This window comes from Gracilinanus agilis, chromosome 3 (assembly GCF_016433145.1).
Source record: "Gracilinanus agilis isolate LMUSP501 chromosome 3, AgileGrace, whole genome shotgun sequence".
Taxonomy (NCBI): Eukaryota; Metazoa; Chordata; class Mammalia; order Didelphimorphia; family Didelphidae; genus Gracilinanus; species Gracilinanus agilis.
The window spans coordinates 370695935-370713918 of NC_058132.1; the positions used below are offsets into that span (position 1 = coordinate 370695935).

At 36.1% G+C, this 17984-nt stretch overlaps 2 protein-coding genes across 3 annotated transcripts in view; one reads left to right on the top strand and one right to left on the bottom strand.

Annotated features, from left to right (window-relative positions):
• Positions 1-10140, top strand: part of LOC123241583 (ABI family member 3 binding protein) — a 287167-nt gene extending 277027 nt beyond the window's left edge. Inside the window, exons 41-45 of the mRNA XM_044669199.1 lie at positions 3700-3779; positions 5186-5215; positions 5926-6087; positions 8385-8507; positions 9716-10140. Of these exons, the coding sequence (XP_044525134.1) occupies positions 3700-3779; positions 5186-5215; positions 5926-6087; positions 8385-8507; positions 9716-9831 (511 nt within the window). The 3' untranslated portion in view covers positions 9832-10140. The remainder of the gene's footprint in view (positions 1-3699; positions 3780-5185; positions 5216-5925; positions 6088-8384; positions 8508-9715) is intronic.
• Positions 10141-11557: 1417 nt separating this feature from the next.
• Positions 11558-17984, bottom strand: part of TFG (trafficking from ER to golgi regulator) — a 41144-nt gene continuing 34717 nt past the window's right edge. For both annotated transcript variants that reach the window (XM_044670126.1, XM_044670125.1), the window contains exons 7-8: positions 16191-16283; positions 11558-12401 (exon numbers count right to left, since the gene is read on the bottom strand). In XM_044670126.1, the coding sequence (XP_044526061.1) occupies positions 12028-12401; positions 16191-16283 (467 nt within the window). In that variant the 3' untranslated portion in view covers positions 11558-12027. The remainder of the gene's footprint in view (positions 12402-16190; positions 16284-17984) is intronic.

Below are 17984 nucleotides of genomic sequence, written 5' to 3' on the forward strand. Positions count from 1 at the left end.
CCTGGCTGATTTACAGGGCACAAGCTCTCAGCCACAGCCCAGAATGTACCAACTGAACCTGGGTTTGTTGCCACTTGAATCAAAGTCCATATGCCTTTGATTATTATTTTTTCCATGCTCACTAATGGGTCAGAGGTTGTGCTTGAGGCTGTCAGCTCTGCTAAGCAAATCTTTAATTCTTTTTTGTGCCCATGCCAATGATTGCTTAGATAGGTTCTGAGAGAAATATCATGTTTCTTTGTGGTTTTAATTCAATTGGGGATGGGGGAAGAGATAAATAGTTTTATATGTACAAATAATTTGTAGAGATAGGTGGTATATAATGAAGGTAACAGTTTCATATGCAATCTGTTTTTGTTCTTCCTCATATGCTGAAATTGTTGTTGATGGCTAACTTTAAAATTAAAACAAAGAAAAAAATTAAAAGTCAAGCAAAGATAAATTTCATTAGTGTAATATTTTGTTGTTTTATTTTATTGAAATTTTAATTTAATTAATTTAGAATATTTTTCCATTATTATAAGATTCATGTTCTTTCCCTCTTCTCCCACCCCCCTCCCATAGCTGACGTGCAATTCCACTGGTTTTACATGTGTCATGGATCAAAACCTATTTCCATATTATTGATATTTGCACTAGGGTATTGCTTAGAATCTGTATCCCTAATCATATCCTTATCTTCCCATGTGATCAAGCAGTTGTTTTTCTTCTGTGTTTCTGCTCCCACAGTTCTTTCTCTGGATGTGGGTAGCGTTCTTTTCATAAGTCCCTCAGAATTGTCCTGGATCATTGCATTGCTGCTAGTAGAGAAGTCCATTACATTAGATTGTGCCACAGTGTTTCCATCTCTGTGTATAATGTTCTTTTGGCTCTGCTCCTTTCACTTTGTATCAGTTCCTGGAGGTCTTTCCAGTTCACATGGAATTCCTCCAGTTTATTATTCCTTTGAGCACAATAGTATTCCATCACCAGCATATACCACAATTTGTTCAGCCATTCCCCAATCAAAGGGCATCCCCTCATTTTCCAATTTTTTGCCACCACAAAGAGTACAGCTATAAATATTTTTGTAAAAGTCTTTTTCCTTATGATCCCTTTGGGGTACAAACCCAGGAGTGATATGGCTGGATCAAAAGGCAGGCAGTCTTTTAGCACCCTCTGGGCATAGTTTTCATTAGTGGAATATTTTGGCCTTTAATGAACATTTTAGTTGTTTGAAACAAGTAGCACATTGAGGTGTCATGAAATCAACTTTAAAATTAAAAAAAAATTCAATCAAAGGAATCAGTCTGAGAAATCAGGAAAAGGCCATACACTTCCTCCTTTGGGAAACAGAGCCCAGAAGCTGATGCCAGAGGCAGGATTGAAAGGAGAAAGAAAAGCAGGAGAGAAATGAATCAGGGAGGACCTCACCTCACTCAGGTATAGGTGGGAAGGAATTCTGCCATTTGATGCTTTACTATTTCATCAGTCTTCCTATTCATCCTAAACTTAGTTGTTTCTATCCTGTCAAAGGACTGTAAATGTGTGCTCAGGACCCTCTACATTTTGACACTTGAGTAAAGCCCCTGCCATAATTAAATTTCCCTCTGCACTTGGATTTCAGTGTAGATCTTTACTCATCAAAACTGACCCTTTTAAGCATTCTCCCCTTCCAAAGTAGCAAGGATTCTCTTTGACTATTCTTTGTTCCACTCTCTCTATAGATCATAATGATAATTTTCTTCTTTCTAACTGTCAGGGGGCAGCTAAGAGTCTAGAGTACCAGCACTGGAGTCAGGAAGACTCAAACTTAATTCAAATCTGGTCTCCAACAACTTACAAGTTGTGTGGCCCTGGACAAGTCACTATACTATATATGCCTCAGTTTCCTCTTTTGTAAAATGGACTGGAAAAGGAAATGGCAAAATACGTCAATATCTTTCCCAAGAAAACCCCAAAAATGGTCATGAAGAATCAGACATGATTGAAAAAACAACCGAACAACAATAATCGTAAAGTTGTTAAAAGACAATGAATAAGGCTGTCTGCTCTTCACGCTTGATCCTCCTTCAGAGTCCACTTATTTTCTTCAGTGCTCACCCATATTCAGAGGCCCATTTGTCAGGGATATATTCTGGAGAGATGGGTGAACATGATGACTGATAAGGTCGCTTCCAACATTACTAGTCTATGTTTCCACAATTCCCTTTTCTCCTATCTCTTAACCACAGCCCAATTGGATATACTTTAGATATAGCCATCTGATACATGGTTCTTGAAGTAATTATATCTTAACATGTGTATGGTATCTTTTAAACTTTATTTTTTTAATTTAAACTTTCATTTATATTTGCTCGAGTTTCTAGTGATCCCCTAGGTTGAAATGCAAATTCCTTAGCTGGTATTTAAAGCCTTCCACAATCTGACAAAAGCATACTTTATCTCATATTAGTTCTCTTTCTGTATTCCTCATTCTAGCTAAACCGGACTACTGGCTCTTCCCCATATTTGATATATTTCATTGCCTGCATTTACACAAGCTACGATATCCAAACAACCAATTTTATTGTTGCTATTCAGTCATTTCAGTCATGAAGTCTTCCTGACTCCAGACTTGGCACTCTATCCCATTGCACCACCTCGTTACTAGTAGATACCAATATATAGATGTGTAGAATTGATGATCTCTATTGGTGGAGGGATTTTCTGTACTCAGAGTTCCTTTCATAGATGAAATCCTGATTTAGTTCAAAACAAAAACCGAAAACAAAACCCACAGACAACACTTGTTTTGTCCAGGAACTGGTCAGTCAACTCCATTTTCAATACACTATGTGCCAAGCAAAGAGATGTATTTCAAATAGAACATTATAAATTGCAGCTCCCAGCATTGTTTAAAATCCATAACATGCTCTTTGTTTTCAAAGAGCTTCTAGAAAACCAGCATTGTAATGAAAAGAGCATTGGACTTCAGCTGCAAGTCCTAGCTCTGTCAGGTACTTGGGGTAAGACCCTGAGATTTTTATAGGCCTCAGTTTCCTTATTAGTAAAATGAATATGCCAGATGGATTTCTTTTTTTGCCTTTATTTGGGTGGGGGGGATTTTATTTAATTAATTTAGAAAATTTTTCCATGGTTACATGATTCATGTTCTTTCCCTCTCCTCCTCCCACCTCCCACCCCATAGCCAACGAGCAATTCCACTGGCTTTTACATGTGTCATGGATCAAGACCTATTTCCATATTATTGATATTTGCACTAGGGTGATCGTTTAGAGTCAATATCCCCAATCATATCCCCATAAACTTATGTGATCAAGCAGTTGTTTTTCTTCTGTGTTTGTGCTCCCAGAGTTCTTCCTCTGAATGTGGATAGTGTTGCCAGACAGATTTCTAAGATTCCTTCTTGCACTCAGGTTCCATGATTCTGGTTTCAATATTCTTTGGCACAGTGGATAGAGCTCTGGGCCAGGAGTCAGGATGACCCGGGTTCAAAACTGTCCTCTGACACCTCCTCGCTGGGCAAATCACTTAACGCCAACAGCCTGGCCCTCACCCTTCTGTCTTACAGAGGTCACTAAGATGAAAGTAAGAGTTTAAAATAATAATAATATTCAGAAAGTCCATGATTTTAAAATGAGGATAGGTATGTAAGCAAATATTTTCTCTTGGCAGTCAAGGTGAAAATATGAGCCCCTTTTTCTTTTCTTTACCCAGTTATGAATTCCAGGTGACACCCAGAAATCCTCTTGGTGAAGGCCCACCTAGCAAAACTGTGGCATTCAGTACTGAATCAGGTAACCGCATCAATGACTCCTGGGGATTTAGGCCAGAGAAGCAACGTAGTGCTTTGTCTAATGCAAAGACCGTCCAAGGGAAACCAAGATGGGCTCTTGGTGACCAGGAATTGGGCTCTTCGGCCAAAGTTCTAAAACTCTCAATGGAGAGAAGCAAATGCATAAAGCTGAACTTATATAAGCTTTTGTTCTTTTCTTCTGCTCAGAAGAATTCTTTTGTGTCAGACCAAGTGACACTAAAGAAGAGTCGATGCCCAAATAGCCCAGGCAATTTACTGACAAACCCAGAATAAAATCTTCACATGCTATGAAAAAGGCTCTTTGGGTTTGACCAATATTGACATCCAGAAGGAGAGGGAGACATAGAAGGGAGAGAGAGAGAAAAAGAGAGAGAGAGAGAGAGAGAGAGAGAGAGAGAGNAGCTTCAAGATGTCGCTGTGAGGGCTGTGTGGTCACCCTTTCTGCGTGGAGACTCCTTTGCCCTGCCTCTCTTTGCATTTGGAAACTGGGCTTTGAAAAAGATAAACAAAGGCAGCAGGCCAGAGTGCCAAGGATGTCATTCAAAAAAGCTACTTTGCCTCTGCCTCAAGAGGAGGGCTCTTAGTGGGGTTCTCAAGATCTCTGTTTTCTTTTGCTGCCCTTGTGTGACCTTGGCCAAGTAACCTCTTGGGGCCTTAGTTTTCTTCTCTGTAAAATGAGGAGGTGGCACTAGGTGCCCTGAATTCCCTTCCAGCCCTAAATTTGGATGGGAGAATAGAAGGAGGGAGGAGACGAGAGAGAGAGAGAGAGAGAGAGAGAGAGAGAGAGAGAGAGAGAGAGAGAGAGAGAGAGAGAGAGAGAGAGAGAGAGGCAGGGAGGAGGGAGGCAGGGAGGGAGTGGAGGAGAGAGGAAGAGGGAGGTCTCATGAATTCTAAGTTTCCTGACAACTTTAAAAAATGACCACTTGGTCATGATGATATCGCTTGATATAGATCTGTGAGCGGAGGGCATTTAATCATTCAACTAATATTTATTAGTGATCTATGCATTGAATAATCATCCCACCACCTGCAGCTCATTAACACACTAGTGACTGCTCGTATGTGCTTTCTGGGCTGAGCTAGAAACTGGATCTGGGGATCAATCCTAAAACTTTGGCCGATGTAATAGTGGCCATGACAGCTGGTCCCGAATAGTTGTTATACATGCCATAGGGAAACAGCTGTGAGATGGTAGAAATGAATTTTAGCACATCAGGAAACTTTTCAAAAGCAAATCTTATTTGCTGTTTGGTTAGGGCATGCCATTTCATAAACAGCGCTCTGTAACAACTGTGGAATCCATCTTTTTTACTGTGATGCTGGATTATAACATGGGGTGTTATTTATCTTAAACTGACTGACTCATGGTGTGCAATTTTTCCCCAGCGGATCCAAGAGTGAGTGAGCCAATTTCAGGTAAGCATATTGCACTGAACAAGCATGCATCAGAACTTTTATTTAAACTGCCTGGACTAAGGAAGGCATGGACCATAACTTTAGCCACGTCTCTGGATCTCCCACTTAAAGCGTTCTTGAGAATTCCTGCCAGTCTAAATGTTTACCTAAAATGGATAACAAATTTCAAGTCTGTGATGCTCCAGGAGCAACTTGGATATTTTGAAATAAGTTTACATCAACATGCCTGACCAGATTGTGTTTTCTCATCCAACTCACTAAAGCACCAGAGAATAAACAATTTTTCGCTTCCTAAGACTTAGTTGCAAGCTACATTGAAGCTACTGAAATGCTATTATGTGCTATAATCAGGCAAAGAAATCTATATTCGCACCAAAATGTTACCCTCTGTAGCTAGCATTGCAGAAAACTTTGCATATTGAACATTTTAAATGTTCTAAGAAACTAAACACTAAATGTTCTTTCCATGATATCTTCATCTCGTTTTTGAATAGAACTCATATATTTGTTTTTTAATCTTTTCAACTCTTTTGGCTTGCTAGAAAAAGCCAGGTAGGAGCCAGCAAGCTGATATGAAAACTTGTCAATGTGGCTGTAAGTTTTTTGGCAACTCTTAAAATTAGGACAGTCTGCCCTTGATCTTGCCCCATTGTAGGATACAAAATTGTGGATAAGGAAATAAACCCAGCCTTCATATTTCTTTTATGTAGCGGGAAGAGATGCCATCTGGACTGAAATACCCTTTAACTCAGACTCTTATTCAGAATGCAAAGGCAAGCAGTATGTCAAGAGAACTTGGTACAAGAAGTTCGTAGGTGTGCAGTTATGCAATTCTTTGCGATACAAGATTTACCTGAGTGATTCACTCACAGGTAAGGACAACAAAGCCCATCTCTCCGAGCTTTGCTCTTTCCTTATCAGACACATTCTCCTCTTAATACAGTAATGCTTGGCTATAAATGACTTAACTTGGGTTTTTCTGCTATGAAGTGCCAGTGACTCTGGAGCTATACAAATAAAAATAGAACATCTTTAATAAAAATGTCACTGAAGCACTTTTTGATACTAAGATCAAGCGCTTGGTTCTTAAGCCTTCTGGGACTACACACAAAAGAACTATTTGAAAGGCAGAAAGGTAGTCTGAGAAATAGTGGTGTTCATGTTAAAATTTTTGCCACAGGTATCTCAAAGATACAGCAAAAGGAAGACTAAAAATTAAAACAATTTTTAAAATTATCATTTGGGCTAAAAACCACCAATGTGAGCTAGGGAGCCTCTTTGCCCTATTCATTATAATTTTATCTTGAAAAATATAATATACATGCATATCTGAAATGCTTGTGTCATTTACTCAATTGGAAAGGGCTAATATCCTCCAATTCAAATCTTTAATTTTGTGGATAGAAGCTACTGAAATGTAACTGGAGTTTTACACTTTGTAAGAAAAGGCTTTTTAGGATGTTCAACATGACTGATAAATTAGTATCAATGTATTAATATATCACATTAGTGGCCTGAAATTTTTTTAGAATGGTATTGAAATTCCATACATCAAAATTAGAAACTAAAGTAGTTCAAGAGAAATAAGCAAATGAAAAGTCGAGGTTTTTTGCTAATTTCTCGTGTCCCAGTCCATTCCTCCTACTAGCCCATTCTTGGCCAAATCTCTCTCCTCTGGGACAGTGGATAGGTGTTCAGGGAGGGCTGTCATATCTGGTGTAAGAGCTTGCCCAGACCTTTTTTGGGCTGCTCATCCACCTTTGGTATCTACCTTTGATTCAACTCTCACCGGCAGCTTCAAGAGGCTGTAGCATGGGCACTGGTCATCCATTAACCACACCACACCCCAGTAAAATTGTCTCTGCAGATGAGCTAAACCAGGCTGAGAGTACTAGCAGGCCCCAAACCTGTGAGCTAAGGGGATGTCCACACCCAAGCATATGTAGACTTACCTAGCAGAATGAGTGGATGAGAACAATTTGTTCTAAGGGGCAGTGAAGGAAACTGAAGCAAAGGGCTACAGAGCTGTTTAGAGTTTCGTCAGCCATTAAAGACCAAAGTCATTCACTGCATCCAGGGCCACAGCCAGTCATCCTGACTTTTGGACCTAGATGGCTCTAGAAGAGAGTGAGGCTGACAACTGTGTGCAATTCTGCTTCATTTAAATTCGAATCTCTCAAGAAAACTAGCCATGCTCAGAGGAAGAACTGTGGGAGGAGAAACACAGAAGAAAAACAAGTGCTTGAACATGTGGGCTGATGGGGATATTATTGGAGATGCAGACACTAAACGATAACTCTAGTCCAACTATCAGTAATTTGGAATTAGGTCTTGATCAATGAAAACCCAGTGGAATTGTGCATTGGCTTAGGGGGGTTGGGGGGGCTTGGGGAAGAGGGAAAGAACATGAAATATGTAACTAGGGGGAAATATTCAAAATAAAAATTAAAAAAAATAAATTCAATTCTCTCACAAGTCAAGACATAACATGGTGATGTTTGAAACCTCTCTGAAACAAAGGGCATCAACCACTAGGGAAGTAATCCAGAATCTTTGGACTTAAGTTTTTTAATACTACCTCTATAAACTTAATTATAAAGGTAAATAATTGTCCCCACACTACTCTAGATAGCTAGAATATTTAAATAACATTCAAATAAAACTTATCATAGTTGGATCTAAATTTCCAAAACATTGACATCAAAGGCATAGAAAATAACTCATCAACTCAGGGGGGAAAAGCTGAAGAAAAGAAATTGGGATGGGAAACACTAGTCAGAGCACTGGTCTTAGAGTCAAGTTCCTGAATTTGAGTAATGTCCCTGGATAGCATTAATTCTGTGATACTAGACAAGTCCCTTAAACCTATGACTCAATTTCCTTAATGTACAAAAGTTTTAATAATACTGACTCAATTTGTTGTGCAGAAAGTGTTATAAAAGCACTATTTATATAGTTATATATGTTATTTTAAAGCCCTAATCATCAACATTGCATCATGAAGGACCTCTTCCCTGTCACCTGTTTTGGGCTTTTATCAGACACTGTGTATGTATGTGAAATAGAGACTCGATTTTAATAATTCAATTGATTCATACATAAGAAATATGTCCAACATGTTTTTTGTTTTAATATTTTTCAATGACCTTTTCTTTTTTTGTATATTCAGGAAAATTTTACAACATTGGAGATCAAAGAGGTCATGGAGAAGACCACTGCCAATTTGTGGATTCCTTTTTAGATGGTCGGACTGGGCAGCAACTCAGTTCTGATCAACTGCCTATCAAAGAAGGTATTTTACTGAATCTATTCTTCTAAAATGGCCTTAATATCCCTCCAAGGTTTTGTTATAGTGAGTAAAAACAAATCTGATTAAAAACTGAAAGAGAAATACAAAGCACATGCACAGTTTCATATATCCAAGGTATATCTCATCACACTATGGAAATAAAATGTATGATAGGAAACACACTGAAGTGGGTTAAAAGGAGTTTTAAGTGGTTTTGTCATTGCTTATCTGTAAAATGACTAGGCTATACTAATTACAAGCCCTCTGATATCCTATCCAGTTCAAAGTCTATGAAATAGCATAAAGATAGACAGAGCTAGTGAAATTATTTCCTGTGCTTATAGGGATAAATTAAGTTCTTTGGCAAAATACAATTGAATGAAACATTTATGTAATGTAACACTGCGAAAGAAAGGTAGTTTTAACTTCCCTTCCATTTACTGACTCCTTCACTCATGTTCCCTCGCCACCTTTCTATGATTTTAGCAACTGAAATCTTGGCTCAGCCCAGAGAACAAGTGAAATTACCCTTAAAAGATACAAATACCCCACCCACTTGAATCAGATATATTAGAGTATTCACATTCTTAGATTTTCCCAGTTTCTTTAAATAGGAATCTCTCCTAGTGTGCTCTTAAATTCTTCAAATATACATGATTTTTTAAAAGCAAATCTGTGTGGGAATGAAGTGTGCTTGCATGTCCAACTTTATTGAAGTGATTCACTAACTTATGTTAGCAACCATACAGAAGTAGTACACTAAGGCATCAATAGTAAAGAGGGGGCAGGGATCAAAGGGAGAAGAGAAATTTAATGAAAAAGTATTTTTAATTCATTTTAAATGTCGAATGCTACATAAACAATTTTATTGAGCATAATTTAAGAAAATTCTTTGCATAAGGCAAATTAATTCTTGCAGGACAACAATAAGAAACTCCTTTGCAATATTCACAAGAGGAACATGTTAATAAAACCATGTTCAAGTGTGTGAGTACAGTAACTATTTTTACAAAGGTCAATCAATCCTTCATACTATACTAACATGGCTAAATTTTAAAATATAAACAGAGGGCATTTTCAAGTAAAACTTTTCAACTAACTTAAAGTGCTACAGTTTGATTCAGTTCTATGAAATATTCCACTATAGAAAGAGTAAGAAAGTGTGTAATGATACTAGTGTACTAAATTTATCTCTTTGATTTATTTATTAGGCTACTTTAGAGCAGTTCGCCAAGAACCAGTCCAATTTGGAGAAATAGGTGGTCACACTCAGATCAATTATGTCCAGTGGTATGAATGTGGAACTACGATACCTGGAAAATGGTAGATGCTGCAGTAGTGATGAGAGATGCCTTCTTTTTCATCAAGGAAAAAAAAAAGTTGGAAATGTTATAGTATTTGTGCTACATAAACCTTCTGTTTACTATGTATAGAAATTTAAAATGGAATTAATGGCAATATTAACTGTTTATTAATAGGCTGCTTACTATATTTATCAGGTTTTACAAAGTCATTTAAATAAAGTAAGATATAGGCATTAAAGAGAATTTGGGAAGCTGGCTCCCTGCTCTTGGTATTTTAAAAGAAACAGTTTGTATGTTATTTATCACAGTGTTGTAATAAATGTTTTGAGGCACTTTTATGGTAAACTTAAAATATAATATTCATTAATTTTAAATATTCACTTTTATTACCTAAACTATTTAGGTAATTCTACAAACCTCTAGACTCCCTCCTTTTATAATTAACTTTAACTTATTGGATCAAACTCTTCTTCAATAGAGCTGAAAAGACAATTTTCCCAATATTTACATATTCCTCAGAATAGAAACAGTTGAATAACCTTTTCTGAAAGAGCTTTAGCACCTAGCCTAAACACACAATCAAATGTTTGGTGGAGATGTTTGTGAAGCCTTGAGTGGAACCTTAGGTAAGTTTCATTTCAGCAGTTCTACAACACCTATGCTCAGTAGAATTCAGTCTTGTTTACTTAAGAGATTTATTCTTTACCCATCAGCCTATGCTGTAGTGTCTGGATGTATTTTTTCTTAATCAAACATAGGATTTTCCACTGTCCCTTCAAATAATTGTGTGTCTTCATTTAATCTATTAACATGGTCATGTCCCTAGCCAAGTTGTAAGCACTGGTTCTGATGTTTGAGCACAAAAGAGTAAATGAACAAGGTCTATATTAATGTACAGGATATTTGCTATATATATTTTGTATAAGACATCTATTAATGAATTCAAAGGGGGATATTTGTTGTACTTGTTTTTTTAACTCAAACTATAAAGAAAATCTGACTGAATAAAGATTGTTCCTAGGGGAAGGGGGGAGGTAATTCGCTGTGCTTAAGGTCTTCTAAACTGTTGCCTTTTCCAAAAATGCCTCAATTTCCCCCCTCCGATGCCATATACATTTTGTATTTTTCAAACATTAATGAACTCTGCAATAAAGAGATGTAGTTTTTTTAAAAAAAAATGTTTCTTCATTTCTGAGCCCTTCATGTCACTGAATGATTTTTACCCTTTTCATGTTTTCTTATATCCCTTATAAGAAAGAGAATCCTTGAAAGTTAACATGGAATTGCATACTTCAAACTCCATGGTAAATGTTCAATATCATTTTAAAATTAATAACTAGTGTTATCTCAGACTAGTTTATCTTTCTTTGAAGTATATTTTAAATCTGGATTTTTATGTACTACTTTTCCCCTGGCTCTGAATGATGAAATTCCTTCAATAACTTGAAGCAAGAATTCAACCTTTTTTTTGTTGTCATGGAACACTTTGGCACAGTTTTCTGATGAAACTTATGGATCTCTTCTCAAAATGCTTTTAAATGCAGAAAATAAAATGTACAGGGTTTACAAAGGAAATATACTGAAACACGGTTGTCAGGATATTTTAAAAATAATTTACAGAGCTCCTTATTTGTACCTTATCAAGAGCTCTGAGACAAAATGCATGTAGAAAATGCATAAAAGTTAATCTTTCTGATTCACCCTTTAAAAGTATTTCTCCATTGCCTGGATTAAGAACAAAGACAAGTATTGGATTCAATCATTTTATTAGTCATTCAATGTCAATGTTACCATTTTTTACATAATACCTAGTTTTTATCTCAAAGGGATCTAATTTTAGTACATCATGTTAATAATAAAAACAAGCCAGAGAATATGGCTAAATCTCAACCAGTCTAGCATTTTAATATCCTCTGGACAAGGCAAGCTAGAATTCAATCACTTTACACACACTTAGGGTAGTGTTTCAAAATAAAAAAACTAGGAAGCTGATACAATTTAAAGCAGGGGGAAATGAAGATTTGTTTTGGTCTTTTATTCCAGCAAATTATACTTTCAATTAATAGCAACAGTGATACCATAAAGAATGCTCTGCCTTTTTTTTTTTTTACTTTCTGAACTTTAATACAAATTAAAAGTAGTATTGAAGTCTGTTGGGATGGAAAATAGCTAACAGCTGCATTTACCTGTAACATAATCAAGAAGCAGCTGATTTTCCCCTATCGATAACCAGGTCCAGGCTGAGTATAGCCCTGAGTAAAGGGAGGGCGGTTACGTGCATACGGGTTAGGCCCACTTGGCGGAGGGGTCATAGTACTTCCAGGAGGTGGAGTGTAGCCCGGTCTTGGCTGATAGGCACCTGGTTGACTTTGAGCCATTCCAGGTTGAGAGGCAGGGGTATAATTAGTAGGCTGAGAAGCTTGAGTAGTATAATTCTGTGCAGGGTAATTGCTCGCCTGGTACTGCTGAGGAGGTTGAGTAGGCAGTTGTTGAGGCTGTCCAGAAAAGCCAGGAGCTGGGGGCTGGGAAGTTGGTTGTTGAGCATATCCCTGGAACTGTTGAGGTGGTTGGGGTCCAGCCTGCTGACTGTAGCCTGGTGGGAAAATAAAAATAAAATAATCAACAAGACACAAGTGCCGTGTGTGTGTGTGTGTGTGTGTGTGTGTGTGTGTGTGTGTGTGTGTGTGTGTGTGTGTGTGTGTGTGTAAGTAAAATGATTTTACAAGATCTGATTAAACACTTAACAGAAGAGTCAAAAAGGTCTTTTTAGACACAAAAATTGCCTACAGATGATAAAACAAACTCAGACAAATAACACCGCAGGCATTTGTAACAAAGCAAGCAGAATAGCAAATTCTATCTTACATTATTTCAAAAACCAAATAATCATCTAATGCTATATGCAGCAAATGCATTTGCAGAAATAGGAAACTCATTTTTAATTACAATTTTCTTTTGTAAGCTAAAGCCACAGTATTCTTCTTCAGTTCCATTATGGTATTTTAGAGGGTGACAAAAGAGAGACATTAATTAAAATGTCATAATATGGTAAGTAGGGAGTCCTACATAAAAGCAATTTCATATAAAATCACATTTCATAGTGAATCTTTTTAAATGTGAACCTGCAGAATGTTTGCAAAAAATAACATATGCAAAATTAAGAAAAACATCACACAATGCTGCTGATGTATTCTATGAAGGCAATGAGCACTGTTTATTCTTCCCTGTAAATCATAAAGTCACATTTTACTTAATTCTTGAAAATGTTAGTGACTTTTTTCAAGATTCCTGAAAAATCAGCTCCTTTCAGATTTAACATTTGACATTTTATGTTTCAAATAATAGCATACGTGCACTTAAATGAAAATGCTACCCACCCCCATCAACATTATGTATTTGTAATTTGCTACATGTTTCCATAGGATATAATGGGTTTGGGGTTTTTTTAAGTTGTTTCAACTGAAAGCTTTTATCTCTACTATGAAACACACCTGCAGCTACTTGCAATGAAACCTCTCCATTGACTGGAATCCTGTCAGCATTAAATACCAGATACATAAGAAAATTATTAAAATACAAACAGCCCTAAATATAAAATTAAGGATCGAAGAATTCATTTGAGTATATTCTGAACTCACCTTGAACTTGGGTTCAAAATTTACTCATGAAAGAAACTTTTTGATAATAGTCCATGAACAAACCTGAAAATGGCCATGGGTCAAGAGGACACACCCATCACTGTGTGTCAAAAATGGTCAAGTCAAAATGCATTAGTTTCTTATTTCCACAATTTGCTCTCCAAGTTGGCTATCACAATACCTTTTGATTTGTTAAAGAAAAGGAAACCAAAGAAAACTGGGAATATAGAGATAAGTCTTTCTTTAAATTTTTTTTTAACAGACTTAAGGCTTTATATAAAATAAATTTAAAAGTTCAAACATTTTATTCAGGAAGGGGAAAAGATGTTTAGTGACCATCTAACTGAATACTAATGAATGAAAACAAAAACCTTTGAATTTATGTGATTCCTCCAATTAAATGGAAAACTTATTTAACTTTTATAATCTACTTTTTAAAATTCAGGACTGAGGAAATGACATAAGATATCTGAAAGGAGAAAAGAGACAGTGGGACCAATATATTAACTAGAATGACAAAAATAGTCACTCTAGATATGAGGTTTTGAGCAAAAAGAATGGAGTAAATTGTGTTTCTTGTCACTTAATTCAAAATTTTTAGAGTTGAAATTTTTTAAAATGACATCTTAGAAGCATCTATTTAGACAACCCATCATTAATCATTCGCCTGAGGGGCAAGAAAGTTCAAAAAATTAATAAACATTTGACTGACATGCTACAGTTATGTACCAGTACAAATTATCCCCTTTCAAAGAAGCTATTGGGAGAGATTATGGGAAATGGAACTGTTGCAGCTTCTTAATAGTATGTTATAGTAGAAAAAGCCCAGGAATAGCAAAATGCCAGACCTGGGCTATAGTCCCAGCTCTGACTAACACTAAACAACTATGTAACCTTGGGTAGTAAGTCATTAAACCCTACCAGAACCTCATCAGTAAAAATAAGAGTTCAGATAAGATGCCCTTACTATCACATGAATTATTTAATTAGAATTTGCATTATTTTGAATGAAAAAAACTTCTTAAAATAATTTTTTATAAAATTACAACATAAGTTTAAAGTGGTTTTCTTTTTTAATTTATTCTGTGTCATGAAGGAAGGAATGGCATTTCTACAGTTAAAATGGATTACAACCAATATTATTACAAAGAAAATCTCTATACAACCAAGAAAGAAACTCCAGTTGATGGCACATTTTACTTCATCAAATTTCTGAGACTAAATTTCAAAACAAAAACCAGACAGTTCCTTATAGCTAGCAGGATTTAATATGGACTCATAAAAATTATTTTGCATTCAACAGCCACAATACTTTTGACAAAACCCTATAATGATAAAGGCAGAACATATGCCCCTCATTGTCACTAATGATTTAAAGCTAAAAAGGACCCTTGAGGTCATCTAGTTCAAAACTCTTTATTTTACAAGTGAGAAAACTGAGGCTAGAAATGTTCAGAGAATTGCCCAAGGTCACATAGTCAGTAAGGGGCAAAACCCTGGATCTGAACTCAAAAGATTTTCATTTTAAATCCAATACTCTTTCCAAGAAGCCATGTTCCAAAACCAACTAGATATAAAACAAGCACTTTAACAAAACTTAATCATAGCTTCCCATTAAACATTTATAAAATATAAATAATTTCTGAGGGAAACATTAAAATACAAATAAAATATGCAATGTGCTCAGGCTCATAAATGTGCAGAAAACCCTTCAATTTATATTCTTCATGTCAACAAAAAATACCTATTAAATAAACCCATTTCAATCCAACTTGTAAGAATAACTTCCATTCAAATTTGTATTGTTTCAGAAAAATGTTAAAAATCTAACTAGCAATTTATGGAATCTAATTCAAATCATTTAGTGAGATTATTCTTTCAAATATTGGATTATAAAAAAAAAAAACAAAAAAACGAACACATTGGTTTCATTGTGAACAACCAAGAGGATTCAAATTAGATAGTTATGGAAATATAAATATCTCTTCACATTGCAACTTTTCTGTTTTGCTGTATTGCCAATCAGCACAAGAAATTAAATGGGAATTTTGGAGGAGTTTTTGGAAGCCACAGAGAACATGAGAAGGCCAGCAGATGACAAAGAAAAAGTTCAGAAACTTAGAAATGCATACTTAACCCAAAATTTACAATAAGGTAATGTGAACACCCCATAAAAGAAGGAAAATTTCAGACTTCTCTGGCACAAAGGGAAGGCCAAAAAATTTGATGCAGATTTTCCAGATCCCAGGTGCTGAGCCCCTAACCCCCATGATATTGAAAAAATAACTGTATTTCAGGGGGAAGAGCTGAAAAGGATTTTTCCTTTAAACAAAAAGCATTAAGTCACCTAGAGCTTAAGTTTTACAAATCAATGAAAGGCCTGGGCAAGCCAAAAAGCTGGAATAGGAAGGAAGAGTTCCACTTAACTGTCATTTACTTAGTGACATGTTCTTGTTTCCTGCAAACTAGCTTATTTTAGTAGATTTGTGTTTAGTGAATTCAGTAAAATTAAACTCTGTTTTGTTGTTTTTAAATTGTTAATTGCATGTGTTTGATACTCATACTGAAGTCCTAATGAATTAGAGGGTTAAAACACAATTACATAAAATAGTAAAAATGTGAAAAAAATATTAATGTTGTTTTCCACCAGAATAACCAAGTACTATTACATGTGTAAAATTCAAGTAGTTAAAATTAGATAACAGAAAAACCATAAACTTAAATCCCTTCTATCAGCTGCTTACCTGAATACTGCATACCATACTGTTGTGGAGGCTGAGCCTGTGGCTGCTGTGTACCATAGCTGGCCTGTTGTTGGTATTGTTGATACATCTGACCTGTAGATTAAAATAAAAAAGAAAAACTCAAAATCCAACAAACATATAATACATATAATAACACATTAATAGTTTATGTTCCTAATACTTTTATCTCCTTTGATCCTGACCACACCCTAGAGCTAATATTTTACAAAAGAGGAAAACTTGAGTCTCAGATTTAAGTATATTGCCTAAACTCTCAAAGCTAATAAGGTAGAACCTAGACTTGAGCTCAATCCAAATGCAATCCTTCCTACTTCACTAGGAAATTTCATCATTCTGCCAGACTGAATCAGCTTTGGTATTCACACTTTATCAGTACCCTCTCTAATTGAAGGGCAGAGCCACAAGCCCCCAAACTTCCATTTAAGGAGAGGGTCCAGCACAACAATCTTCTCCCTATTTCTCATCAGCTATACTAAACTACTTTAGGATTTCTTTGGACTTTCCCCATCATGTGCCTGTACCAGTTACTTGCCCATCCCTAGCTATTCCTTTTCAGTTTCCTTTTCCCCCATTAGATTATAATCAACTGGAGAGCAAGGGCTTTCTTTTTATTTATATTTTTATATACAGTGCTTAGTAGATGCCCCCCATATAGTTAAGTGCTTAATAAATGAGTTAGTTCCCATTTGCCCAAATATGAACAAGGAAAGGAAGAACACCTTTCCAGCTTAGTCCAAGAAAGTGTTTTTGTCTCTGATCCTATAGAATGTCACTCCAATGGGCAAATGAAGTATATGGCAGACATTCAATATTAGAGAACATTTCACCAACACAAAATTTTTATCCTAAAATTTGCCAAGTGAATATATACCAAAGTGACAGATTTAAAAGTTGTAATTCCATATCTCGTATATCAAAATAGAAAACCTGATTTGATACTCTCTCTCTTCTTTCGAGGTATTCATTAAACTGCTTTCTATTAGTTTGCTCTCCCTACCCGTCAGACCATTCCTCAGTCTCTTTTGCTAATTCATCATTAACACTATGTCCTTTAACTGTGGATGTACCCCAAGGCTCTGTTCTGATCTTTCTCTAAATTCTGTCTCATCAGCTTTCATGGGTTTACTTACTTATCTCTAAATAGACATCTCCCAAATCTTATATACTCAGCCCTTTCTCTTCCCTAAACTTCAGCTAGGCATCTTCAATTACTTAATGGATATTTCAAATTGTATATTCCAAAGTCGTTTCAAACTCAATATATTCAAAACAGAATTCATGATCTTCCCCAAATCCACTCCCTAGCAAATTTCCCTATTTCTGTTGAGGATACCACAACTCTTTCAACTACTCAGGTTCTCAGCCAAGGCATCATATGATCCTTAATTCCTCACTCTTCCTTGCCCTATCCCATTTCTCATTTCTAGCTCCTCTATAATTTATATCCATTTTGGTGAAATCTCATTTCTAGTTTCACAATATGTCCTGTGTTCATTACCTTCTCTCTATTCATACAACCACCACCCTGGTTTGAGCCCTCAATCACCTGTCTTGTTGAACTATGGTCTCCTTGCCTTGAGTATCTAGCCTCACTCCAATTTATCCTCCAAACAGTTGCTCAAGTGTTTCTTCTGAAACACAGCTCAGACCACGTACTCAATTACTTAAAACTCTTAATTGCTCTCTATTGCCTCTAGTATAGGATACCAATCTCCTTTGGGGCTTTTAAAGTTCTTCATAACCAGGCCCTAAACTACCTTACTAGCCTTATAT